At 42.6% G+C, this 12,835-nt stretch overlaps 2 protein-coding genes across 2 annotated transcripts; both read left to right on the top strand.

Annotated features, from left to right (window-relative positions):
- Positions 1–307: 307 nt before the first annotated feature.
- On the top strand, positions 308–2,564 carry LOC108666256. Its single transcript, XM_018153092.2, has 3 exons — positions 308–468; positions 1,902–1,985; positions 2,364–2,564. Exons 1-3 carry the CDS (start codon positions 448–450, stop codon positions 2,562–2,564), a joined length of 306 nt encoding a protein of 101 aa, XP_018008581.1. The 5' UTR covers positions 308–447.
- Positions 2,565–3,744: 1,180 nt separating this feature from the next.
- On the top strand, positions 3,745–12,548 carry LOC108666255 (carnitine O-acetyltransferase). Its single transcript, XM_018153090.2, has 9 exons — positions 3,745–3,936; positions 5,310–5,481; positions 6,253–6,431; positions 7,229–7,329; positions 8,014–8,136; positions 8,675–8,797; positions 9,188–9,386; positions 10,917–11,054; positions 11,574–12,548. Exons 1-9 carry the CDS (start codon positions 3,745–3,747, stop codon positions 11,784–11,786), a joined length of 1,440 nt encoding a protein of 479 aa, XP_018008579.1. The 3' UTR covers positions 11,787–12,548.
- Positions 12,549–12,835: the final 287 nt, after the last annotated feature.

The following is a 12,835-nucleotide window of genomic DNA, read 5'->3' as shown; positions in this document are numbered from 1 at the left end:
CTAAGTAGGGTGGTCATTATCCTATTGTCTGATCATCTGATGTCTGGTTAACCCAAAAATTGACAATTTTACACTATAAGTCTATAATAGTATAATTAAGCTTGCATATTAAAATGAGACAGATAACATAGTAGGAGACTAGGAGTTGTATCAAACATGACTTTTTTCAGAAATCAATTGAAATCTTTGCAAAAAAAATATGCCTTCAGAAACCTACTATACTTGTCACCACTTGTTAATAAAGATACTAATAATCAATCATCTGATCATCTGATACTAATAATCAATCATGCTTTTGATATTTAATTTCAGAATTGATCACTGAGCACTGGACTCCCATTTATAGTACAATTGAACTATGTCCAATATAAGTTCATATGTAGTTTAGGTGATTAGGTTGGGCTGTGTTGTGGCTGATCTACTGCTTGCACACAGAAAACATTTGCCATGGAAATTCTCCCTCGACAGGTGAGGTATCTTCTTACTTCTTATGCTTGCAAGTGTTTCATATAATCTCATTTCATCATGTTCATGTCATTGTCTTATACTTATGGCTTAGCCATCTCTAATTTAGTTATGAAATTGTCAGTATTTGTTCAAAACATCCTTCATCACATTTAAAAAATTATTCAAATGATCACATTTTTATTGGAGATTTTGCTACTCCAAAATTTCTCATATAGGTATGCTATATATTTCTGAATTATTTTTGTCTTCTCTATCTATCCAGATCCAGGTGCTATTATTGACTCTTTCTTGTGGTGGAATTGATTATGATAAATACTGTACTGTGAAATTGGATAAATTCACTATGTCACCAACCCTCCCACCCCCTTTATTAACTCCACTAAAGCCTGCATATCGTATCAATCATTTGGCTCATTTATATGAAATCTATATTATTTTTTCAAGTGTCAGGTGTATCAAGAATCTATTTTTCAGGTTTAATGTTGATAAAATGTAAAATAATTTAAATGTAATAGCATAATAATGTCACTGAAAAAATAGAATGTAATAATTTAACAACTGAAACTGAAATGTAGTTCATAAACACTTTGTGTCAAGAAATAATAATGTATTTGTCACACACAAAGCCTACTAAACTGGCTGATGTGCTTCAAAGTCTCACAATTATATTTTGGTGAATATATTTTTTTCTTGGGGTAAAGTTTCATTTATGCATTCACATGCAAATTTTTTTTCTTTAATGTACCTATATGAGGACTGTCTCTCTTTTTCTGTCAATATCTGAGAATTTTTCCTTTTTTGTCAGTATTACTGGTATATGCCCAAGAAGAAAATAGTTTGCATGTCTAATCTTTAGAGTGTGCAAGCAGGAAAACCTTGTGTAAACTTGTGAAAAAATTTGTGCTGGATGTTATGGTATATTGTTTAGGTTGTTTATGTATCATGTTGAACAAAAATTTTCTCTAAGATCTAGGTGCCCCAGCTTGTGATCAAATTTTTGTAAACTATTTAATTCCTGCTTTAAAATTATAACATTACCTAAATTATATATCTAACTACATGTAATTAAAAATGTATTGAAAGCAATTTGAAGTATGCCCTTTCATAGATATCCTGCTAAAATGTCCTGAGTGTCTAATTTTACAGCCCATGATCCATCACCACATTCACTTGACCCATTCAATAGTCCATAGCCTCACTAATGTCCCATAGTTTGTTCTTAACCTGAGGCAAATTTAGTTTTTTACATTACAAAATATTGTTAAAAATTTAATAACATTTAATGAGATGTGATAATTTGTCTACTTGACTTAGAAGGATCCAGTATATTTTATTTTGTGATTCATGTCCAATAATTTTGCATTTTACTAATTTCATCAGCAATTTTAGCTGTGCATGTTTTCATTTTTATTCATTGGGTTCTATATTTGCAGATTGCCTGTCTCGGTGTGCGGCAAAGCTACCTCCACTCTTCTCATCACCATGGAGGCTTGTCTGCTTCTGCTTTAATGCTGCAGGTTGACAAAGAAATACCTACCAACATATTGAACATTTATGATAAAACTTGTCAATGAAGCTACTGCTCTGTTCATAAATTTGTAAAAGATTTATTAAATGAATGAGAACATTATACCTTCATTGCAAACAAGGGAAAGGCTTTTAAATGAAGTCATGTATATATAACTGTACATTAACGTTAGATGCACTTGTATTGTTTGCTTTAACTTCTGTTTTAACTCTCCTGTTGTCTTCATTTCTGGTATAAGGTATGTCTCTAGCCTTCTTTGCTTATGGTTGGAATTGTTCACATCTAAACAAGTGCATAAATACTGTGTCATCTGGTTTCATATTAACCGAAGACAACAAGAGGATTGAAAATATTTCTAAATATGCAGGTGTGTAGAAGTGCACAAACACAGTCATGTCGCGCCATCTGCAACATTGGACAACCTTGGGTGCCTCCATCACCTCCATGTCCAGCAGCACCTCTAAGGCAGCCTGCTGCTCGTTACTCAGCACCTACTGCCCTGAAGCAGATCCTCCCTCGCCTGCCTGTCCCTGCGCTACAGAGTACCATTCAAAAGTATTTGAAGTAAGTTATGTACGTACGGTACATGATAGTACTTAATTTGGTAGTAGGTACTTAATGGACATCTGACTGAAAATTATTCAGGTTTGAATCAAATTTGGCTTGATTTGTATGACCATGAGACCTTGAGACATTTTGAGGTCTGACATGGCATTGAGAACACGCAGATGTTTTAGGCTCCCGAGTTCATCAATTTTGATTTGGAATGACATTAAAAAATTATAATCTCTTAATTTTAGAATTTATGCTTGAATCTGAGTAGTGCAGAGTTTTCTGTGGTGCACATAACTATAAATGGGATGTTTGGGGTGGGGTCAAATTTTTCACCCAATTAACTGTTAAGTCTTGAAACAAGTAAACCTGGGGCAATGAAAGGAAAGAGGTGGCAATGAAGGATTCTGGACTGTAGGATCAGTGTAGTGAAAGCAACATGTATTATGGAGTATAGTGAATGAAAATTATAAATCGTACTACATATATGCAGCTCTTTAGTAAATCTTTGTCAGAGCCAAAGAAAAAAAGAGACATTGAACAACAAACTGGAATTCCTAGCACATTGCATGTTTCTGAAATGAATGTGATGCACTTGTGACAACAATCCATGAAGCATTGATCAAAATTTAAATTTCAAGGACTGGAAGAGTTACACTAATTGTGCTCACTTATAGGCTGCTTATACTTATAGGCTCACTTATGTTTCAGGCAAGGACTACTACACACAGGACATGCATAGCCTATGTCCAGCCTCTGCTAGCAGAGGCGATCGCCTACACTATGAAAATGCTGGTGTTTTAGTGGCATCAACAAATGATATGCCCATAATTGTTTCATACAATAGTATTACAATGTGTGTAGTAGTCCTTGGTCAGAACCATAGACTTTTTGCCAGTTTTGAAGTTCAAAATTTTGTACTAAGCAAAGTAGGTACCATTTTCCTGCCTTCATACACTGATAAAAAAAATATTTAAATGGAGTNCTACACTAGGTATCTTTTACTGTCCTCTTATTGCATTATCCATTAGATTAATGTGTTGGAAATTCAGTAGATAACTGCAGTCATTGTTTTGAAATGGAAGCCCGTTCGCAATATTCGGAATATTTAACCGAAAGCCCATTTGCAAAATAAACATTATACAAATGATGCCTGCTAAAAATGTAATCCCAAGTTAACTTTCACCAAACATGTCATGCTCACTGAATACGTGCTGTGCAGCAACCAGGTGCCCGTGGACCGCAGCGGAGGCACTGAGATGGACATGTCACAGTACCACAAGATCTTCGGCACCTGCAGGATACCCGGCCTCACCAAGGACTCCTTGTGCTTCCACGGCCAGGATCCCGACCCTCCCCGCCACATTGTGGTGATGCACCAGAACCACGTGAGTGTTGCTCGCCACATTGTGGTGATGCTCCAGAACCACGTGAGTGTTGCTCGCCACATTGTGGTGATGCACCAGAACCACGTGAGTGTTGCTCGCCACATTGTGGTGATGCACCAGAACCACGTGAGTGTTGCCCGCCACATTGTGGTGATGCACCAGAACCACATGAGTTGCTCGCCACATTGTGGTGATGCACCAGAACCACGTGAGTTGCTCGCCACATTGTGGTGATGCACCAGAACCACTCACATTCTTTAGTATTAATTGTCAGTCAGACTATTAATGTTGCCAAGACTTCTTCTATTTAATACAGGCAAATATTTTACATTCAACCTTAACCTTGTTACTCCTGAAACTGCCACGATGTGTCTTCACGCAAAATATGAGGTAAATGTCCATTAAATATGAGGGAAGGCAGGGCAAATAAATGAAATGACTAATACGTAAAACATTGTACGTTTTCCTAATGTTTAACTTATCAGCGCGGAGGCCTCCCACAGTGCAGGTGGACTGTACTGGGACTGGCAAGCGTCTGACATTACGTCACTTCTGAACTAAGTAACGCAATTGCCTTTCTATATTCATGGTCCTCGAGCAGTAAACGTTTATTATTCACCAGATGATTTAATTATGCTGCTAATTTTATGGCCAAATAAATAGAAATTGTTATTTTATTAAACTGTAAAGTGTAAACTAATTAAAGTTCGGACGCCTGGTGATAAAGTTGCGCTAGAGAAAGATAAACGTTTGTTTGTCTTTGATATTTCAATGTGTTCAAGTTTTATTCTGAAGACATGGAAATCATTCTGTCCCTCTCAGTGAACTTGACTACAAGGACTAAGTATTATAGTTCCCGCTTCTATACTCGCACTATACTCGTGCAGCAACACAACATACTATGTACACACAGTTATGTGTGTTGCATAGTTACAACATGCTATGTACTCCTGACATGTGTGTTGCATAGTTCTCGTCTTGCACGTGTACAAAACTAGAGGTCTGTATCAAAGTTTTAATTATTTTACAACAAAACTGAGCGTGCTTTTTAGCTTGTCTTTCCAGTGCAGTTTCGAAGCTTTGGTCTCACGTTTGTTCTCACGGTGAACATTGTTCAGTTCTTCAGACTGGACATTGTACAGTTCTGTCTCACGGTGAACATTGTACAGTTCTGTCTCACGGTGAACATTGTACAGTTCTTCAGACTGGACATTTTACAGTTCTCTCTCACGGTGGACATTGTACAGTTCTTCAGACTGGACATTGTACAGTTCTGTCTCACGGTGAACATTGTACAGTTCTTCAGACTGGACATTGTACAGTTCTTCAGACTGGACATTTTACAGTTCTGTCTCACGGTAAACATTGTACAGTTTTTCAGACTCGACGTGCACGGCAAGAACAACCAGCTCCTGAACGTGTCTCAGCTGCAGGCGCAGCTACAAAGTATCCTCGAACGATCGACGCGCCCCGCGGTGCCCCTGGGGCTTCTCACCACGCAGAACAGGAACGTGTGGGGCCAGGCCTACAAAGCGCTGCTCAAAGGTAAGACCTTCTGCTTGAAAAATTTCCCTGCAAGAAATAAAAATTTTTGTACTCCGATGCTCGTGAAGCGTGCGAATTGTACGCCGTGTTTGAGACATGCGTTAATATTTAGTCTACATTAGTTGGTATGTCGCACATTACTGAATCAGACTCCATGTGGTAGGTAAACCAAAATATCTCATATTAGCAGTGAAATTTCCGTAGAACAGCGCGAAAGTAGTTGTATTTATTATTACAGTGCGTATTTTCAAAGGCTAGGCATTAAGGAATGTGTAGACAGCCTATCTAAAACCCTCAGCTGCCGACCTGGACTTATTTATGGGGTGGGCGGGAACTCATGGAAAGCAAGTGGAAAGTAATGGCTACCTAAAAACCCCCTTGATTCCTTGAAGCACTGCAGTGACAGAAATGTGGTTGTTGTGTCTATGAGATTGAGAAGAGATAGCAACTTGAATCCACGGTGTGCGCCTGGTTGTACAGCATTGTCGTTCTCAAGTGTATCACAGAGTTCATACCTTTCTGATGCTGGTTCATAAGTCCTTGCCTAAATACAATGCTTATCAATATGGCCTCGTGTAAAAAACGCTGCGTATAGTTAAAGCCTTGCCTATACATGCTGGTCTATGATGGGGTTCCTTAGGATTAATAAAATTATTATTGCATCATAAAGTTATTATATTATGAGAATATATTATTTTAATGACCTGGATTACATTATAAAGTTATTATATTATGATGATATTATACGATTGTAATGACCTGAAATTGCAGCGAGTGCTGAGAACGCGGCCAGCCTGCGGGAGGTGCAGCGCTCGCTGTTCTTGGTCTGCCTTGACGCCGTCGTGCAGCCGTCAACTGGCAACGCCATGACAGACGCCGCGCTGCAGTGTCTGCATGGCGGCGGCACCTCTGGCAACTCTGGCAACAGATGGTTCGATAAGACCATCCAGGTGAGCAGTGATGTTGTCCCTACCAACAGATGGTTCGATAAGACCATCCAGGTGAGCAGTGATGTTGTCCCTACCAACAGATGGTTCGATAAGACCATCCAGGTGAGCAGTGATGTTGTCCCTACCAACAGATGGTTCGATAAGACCATCCAGGTGAGCAGTGATGTTGTCCCTAGCAACAGATGGTTCGATAAGACCATCCAGGTGAGCAGTGATGTTGTCCGTAGCAACAGATGGTTCGATAAGACCATCCAGGTGAGCAGTGATGTTGTCTCTAGCAACAGATGGTTGGTTTGATAAGACCATCCAGGTGAGCAGTGATGTTCCCCAGCAACAGATGGTTCAGTCAAATTACTCTAGGGAAGAGACTCATTATTCAATATAGTTATTTATAGGTTCAGTTATATTATTATATTTTATATAATAATATATAACTTAATATAACTGAACCTATATATTATAGGTTCAGTTATATTAAGCAGGCGAGCGATTTTACTGCCAGTTTACTCTCACTGCCACCACAGCCACTGATACTACTGCCTTTTTACTGTAGCTCCTACATTGCAACTGCAACTACTTCCTCTTTACTGTCACCATCATTACTGCCAGTCTGCCTTATGTCCTCAAGTCGCTCCGTGCCACTTCTCCTCAGATTCTCATGTCAAGTGGAAGTTTTTAATAAGAGTATTTCGTTCTTCACTCCAGTTGCAGTTAATGGTCCATCATTTTTCCTACTCATATTTTTGCCTTTTCAATTTGAGCTTCTGGTGCCTTGACTTCTGTGTCGCCGCCTACAGTTCGTGGTGGGGGCCAGCGGGCGCGTGGGGCTCACGTACGAACATTCCCCCGCCGAGGGCCCTCCCATCGCCAACCTCATGGACCACATCGTCGACTACATGTGGGTCTTGTGTGGCGTGTGGGTAATGTGTAGCGTGTAACGTGCGGATCATGTGTGGCGTGTGGTGCATGTGTGTCGTGTAACGTGTAGGGCATGTGTGGCGTGTGGGTCATGAGTGGTGTGTGGTGCATGTGTGGCGTGTGGTGCTGGATGAGCCGTGTGGCGTAAGTTTCTATGTGGCGTGTAGGTGATGTGTGGCGTTTGGGCCATATGGCATGTGGAGTCTCTCTTCTCCGTGGAGCGTGCGAGCCAGCATGAACACACATAAACCAGGTATGGCGCAACTAATCATGATCACATGAAAATTTCCAGCCAGTTGTGACATTCTATACAAGTCCTCGACAGAGCAGGCAATTTTTTTAGGTTCAGTTAGAGATGATTGGGATGTGGAGTTCGAAGTCATGCATAATCCAGCGTTTACAGTTCTCCTTCTTGCATCGCTGCTGACTTAGGGATGAAGACTTGATGCTTAGTCTTGATGCACTCATAGCATGTCACTACTGTCGCATCGGGGCCTAGACAGTGCAAGTGTCGACCATCACCTTCACGACTGTCTGGACAGTGTTCAACAAGTACTGCGCCCAACTCTCACTGTCACGACTGTCTCAACACTATCTAGACAGGGCAAGCGATGAAATCTCACACTGTCTCGCCTGTCTGATCCCTGTCTCGTCGTCTGGACAGGGCCAGTGGGCGCGCCAGCAAGTCCCTGTTGGCCGTGGAGACGTCCCGGCCTCGTCGCCTGCAGTTCACCGTCCCGTCTGATCTCGAGGCACAAATTCACCAAGCGGGTACCGTGCTTGATAGGTGAGTTACTGTTGCCAGGCGGGATACTGTTGACAGGTGGGTTACTGTTGACAGGTGGGTTACTGTTGACAGGCGGGTTGCTGTTGACAGGCGGGATACTGTTGACAGGTGGGTTACTGTTGACAGGTGGGTTACTGTTGACAGGTGGGTTAGTGTTGACAGGTGGGATACTGTTGACAGATGGGTTAGTGTTGACAGGTGGGTTTGTGTTGACAGGCGGGATACTGTTGACGGGTGGGTCATTGTCGACAGATGGATCATTATGTACTTACTAACATTATTATGTGTTATTTATGTATAAATAAAACAAGTTCATAATTTATTATCTAAATACTACCAGAACTCGGTATGTATTTCCACTATATTCGTGTGTCCTTACATTAATATGAATTCAATCTTGTGATCGGTTGCCTGCTTTATTGTAGCGTGATTATGGAGTGAACTTGTGGCGTTGTTTGATGTGACTTTTATTTGACGCTATTCTTTGTCTGGTAATGACTTGATGCATAAATTATTTATTTTGTATGGTTCCTAACAGTTTGGTGGAGGACCTTGAGATGACGTGCTTCGTGTACGACAAGTACGGCAAAACCTTCATGAAGGCGAAGGGCGTGAGTCCCGACAGCTTCATACAGATGGCCATCCAGCTGGCCTTCTACAGGCGAGTCCCATACAGATGGCCTTCCAGCTGGCCTTCTACAGGTGAGTCCCGAAAGCTTCATACAGATGGCCATCCAGCTGGCCTTCTACAGGTGAGTCCCGACAGCTTCATACAGATGGCCATCCAGCTGGCCTTCTACAGGTGAGTCCCGACAGCTTCACACAAATGGCCATCCAGCTGGCCTTCTACAGGTGAGTCCCGACAGCTTCATACAGATGGCCATCCAGCTGGCCTTCTACAGGTAAATCTCAACAGCTGCATACAGACTTGTATGAAGGTAAGTAGGTAAGTCCCACTACAGGTAAGTCCCAACGGCTTCATAAGCCTCCACCTCACTTCCAAGGGGAGTGGGAAGCCCGCCGTTCACTAATCCTCCGCCTCCTCCCCCAGAGTTCACGGGGAGCCCGCCGCCCACTACGAGTCCGCGTCTACGCGGATGTTCGCCGGGGGTCGCACGGAGACCATCAGGAGCTGCTCTGAGGAGAGCGCCGCCTTCTGCGCCGCGGCTCTGGATGCCTCCGCCGCCCCTCGCCACCAGCGGCGCCTCCTGCTGCAGGCCGTCGCTGCCCATAACGCTTACGCCAAGCAGGTGCTGGGGAGTGTAGGGCAGGCAGGTGCTGGGGAGTGTGGGGCAGGCAGGTGCTGGGGAGTGTAGGGCAGGCAGGTGATAGAGTGTAAGGGTACGTACACAGTGAAAGCAGGTTGCCAGCGTGCTGGTTACCTGCTGAGGCTGGCGCCTGAAACAAATGCGAGAGGGTGTTCACAGAGGAAGCAGGAAACCAGCTGGAAGAAACCAGGCCTTTTTCATAATAGAGGAAGAAACCATTCGCAAGACGAAGAAACCAGGTCTTTTTTTGATATGCAGTTAAAGTAAAATTAAACCAATGTTCCCTTACCTTCACAGTTCATCATCTTGGCAATGTCAGCCCAAAGTTTCTCAACTACAATTCGGTTAGATTGCTCTTTACTCCATTTGTCCCAAATAAGTGTTCGAGCATACACCTCTGTGATTAATTGATCACTGCCGATGCTCATCATGTGTTATTACCTCTCAAAAATCCCTCCAATTGGGTGCAAACAAAGAAAATGGAGGGTTTAAAGGCACAACTAATTAAAAAATGACCATATGCCAAGCAGGTTGAGCAGATGAGAATGTGCAGTACATTCCGGTAAATAGGTATAAGCAGGTTGTCGGCAGTGGTGATAGAGTGTAAGGGTACGTACACAGTGAAAGCAGGTTGCCAGCGTGCTGGTTACCTGCTGAGGCTGGCGCCTGAAACAAATGCGAGAGGGTTTTCACAGAGGAAGCAGGAAACCAGCTGGAAGAAACCAGGCCTTTGTCATTAGAGAGGAAGAAACCATTCGCAAGAGGAAGAAACCAGGTCTTTTTTTGATATGCAGTTAAAGTAAGATTAAACCAATGTTCCCTTACCTTCACAGTTCATCTTCTTGGCAATGTCGGCTCAAATTTCTCAACTACAATTCGGTTAGAGTGCTCTTTACTCCATTTGTCCCAAATGGTTGTTCGAGCATACACCTCCGTGATTAATTGATCACTGCCGATGCTCATCATGTGTTATTACCTCTCAAAAATCCCTCCAATTGAGTGCAAACAAAGAAAATGGAGGGTTTAAAAGTACAACTAATTCAAAAATGACCATATGCCAAGCAGGTTGAGCAGATAAGAATGTGCAGTACATTCCGGTAAATAGGTATAAGCAGGTTGTCGGCAGAAGCCTATTCGTACAGGTTTTCACTGTGAACACTTACATTATTATCTTATGTTCATTCTTGTGGCAGGTTGGAGCAGGTTGCCCGCGCGGGCAAACCTGCTTTCACTGTGTACGTACCCTAAGATATGAACCGGTGATAAGTTAACCGATGCTGAAAACTAATTTTAGTACCGGTAAAAGATATATTTATGTGTGAATATTTCCTTCCAGTAAACATTAGGACTAGACCGAGAGTGCAATAGTAGCATTTTTGCATTGAATTGACCAAACAATTATGAGCAATTAACTGTAACTGAATTAGCTAGAACTGAATTAACTGTACCTGAGTAATGTAGAACTGAATTAAAAGTAAAGTTATTGAGTGTTGAATGGCCGTCTTGTTGCAGGCCGTTAAAGGGGAGGGGGTGGACCGCCACCTGCTGGGGCTGAAGCTTGCGGCCATCGAGCTCGGCATGGACGTGCCGGCCATCTTCATGGACGTGGCTTATGCGCGATCTGCACACATGCGCCTCTCCACCAGCCAGGTGAGTGCCTCTCCACCAGCCAGGTGCGTGCCTCTCCACCAGCCAGGTGCGTACCCTACCATTAGAGCCTAGCAATGTTCCTATGAAGTTTAGTGAAACTGCTCGACTGAAGCAGTTGTAGGTAACCTCAAAAATTGCCTAATGATGTCCAAAAGAAGTGAATAAAATCTAATTCAATTAGAACAATCAAATTATGATAAAGAATGCCTCCATTGATCTTAGTGACTATACTCCTTTGAGCGGAGAAGATCATGTGCTGCTGGTAATTAATAAAAATGTAGATACTTTGAATGAAACTTCTGTAGTAATAAATTTTATTTTGATTTTAAATGTCACCTTCTATGCAGCATTATTAGCAACCGTTCCGCGACTTCGAAAGTAGATTTCTTTCTACGCGAGAGCCGCTTGTAATTAGGCCAAAATCATGGACAATAAATTGAATAAAGCATAAGGTAAATGGCATTAGTTCTTATGCGAAATAATTTGGGGTTTGCTTTACCATCACATGCATCTTTACAGGTCCCTGCTCGTTGCGAGGCCTTCATGTGCTACGGGCCGCTGGTGCCTGATGGCTACGGCTGCTGCTACAACCCACGCAGCGCCTCCATCGTCTTCGGCGTGTCAGCCCTCAACTCCTCCCCCGAGACACACTCCAGCACCTTCAGAGACGCTCTCGAGGCCTCCCTCACCCAGATGAGGGAGCTCCTCGAACTTCCCGACGATGCCGCATAAAACATATTCACTTTTGTCACATTGGGTCTTGAGGGAATGGCGGTGCTTGGTGCTGGTAATATAGAGGTGATGGATACGAGAAATCTTGAGTCATCGAATTTCGGTTCGTGGTCGTTAGGACGGCAGGGGCCGACACGATATTAGTCCATTTGCCTTTGTTTAGGCGAGAATTTAGTATAAATAAAGGACATAAATCCTTGCAATGCATGACTTTGTATGCTTTCGGAAAGAAGGGCTAATTATTGTTAGAAATCTGTAGGTAAGAATCATATTATTGTATGCCTTAATATTCTTGTTTGCTTTTTATAGTGGAAGAAAAGTGCTTCCGTTAACTTTTTACGCACTCGAAATATTCTTAAGCGTTTTGGAAAATAAGTGGATATATTTTATAATAATGTTGTACGGTGCATGGAGGTTTGGAAGCGCAGCATTTCCTGCAGAGGCAGTACGAGGGAAGTTGTCTCCCCTCAAGACGGTACTGGGCCTCGTGAGTGACACTCAAAGTTTTTATCTATCTTTCTCATGCCGTACCTTGGTGACGTGCTCGTGCTCACGTATCTTGGTGACGTGTTCGTACTCACGTATCTAGGTGACGTGTTCGTGCTCACGTATCTTGGTGACTTGTTCGTGCTCACGTATCTTGGTGACGTGCTCACTGCTCATGCTCACGTATCTTAGTAAAGCAATCTATGTGCACGGTCAGGTCCATAATGGTTGAACTATATAAGGTTGACCCACAAAGATTTCCGTCTTTCAGTTCAGCTTTCTTGTTACGTCACGTAGATCGAGAAACGTAAACAAACCCGTCATTCCCATGACGGATTGGTTGACTGGTTTGAGCGCATTTCGGTGATTGGTTAATGCCCGTGACGTCACTGAGATCAGTGACGTCATAGACGAACAACGAACTACATCCTCAAAAATGGGCTTCTAATGGGTCAACCTTATACTAGTTCAACCATGAGGTCCATCCCATACAATGCAAGGAATGTCACAGGTTCCAACAATGTGCGAGCGAAGACTACTTCCCTGGCCCCCGTCATGCGCCG

Source organism: Hyalella azteca, unplaced genomic scaffold (assembly GCF_000764305.2).
Source record: "Hyalella azteca isolate HAZT.00-mixed unplaced genomic scaffold, Hazt_2.0.2 contig1303, whole genome shotgun sequence".
In the NCBI taxonomy this organism is placed as follows: Eukaryota; Metazoa; Arthropoda; class Malacostraca; order Amphipoda; family Hyalellidae; genus Hyalella; species Hyalella azteca.
This window is presented reverse-complemented; position numbering and strand designations above follow the sequence as displayed.

Coding starts and splice junctions, on each gene's coding strand:
- LOC108666256 (XM_018153092.2), top strand. CDS start 448: ATGGAAATTCTCCCTCGACAG. Junction 469..1,901: donor TGGAAATTCTCCCTCGACAG/GTGAGGTATCTT, acceptor CTATATTTGCAG/ATTGCCTGTCTCGGTGTGCG. Junction 1,986..2,363: donor CTTCTGCTTTAATGCTGCAG/GTTGACAAAGAA, acceptor CTAAATATGCAG/GTGTGTAGAAGTGCACAAAC.
- LOC108666255 (XM_018153090.2), top strand. CDS start 3,745: ATGCTCACTGAATACGTGCTGTGCAGCAACCAGGTGCCCGTGGACCGC. Junction 3,937..5,309: donor TGGTGATGCACCAGAACCAC/GTGAGTGTTGCT, acceptor AACATTGTACAG/TTTTTCAGACTCGACGTGCA. Junction 7,330..8,013: donor GACCACATCGTCGACTACAT/GTGGGTCTTGTG, acceptor TCGTCTGGACAG/GGCCAGTGGGCGCGCCAGCA.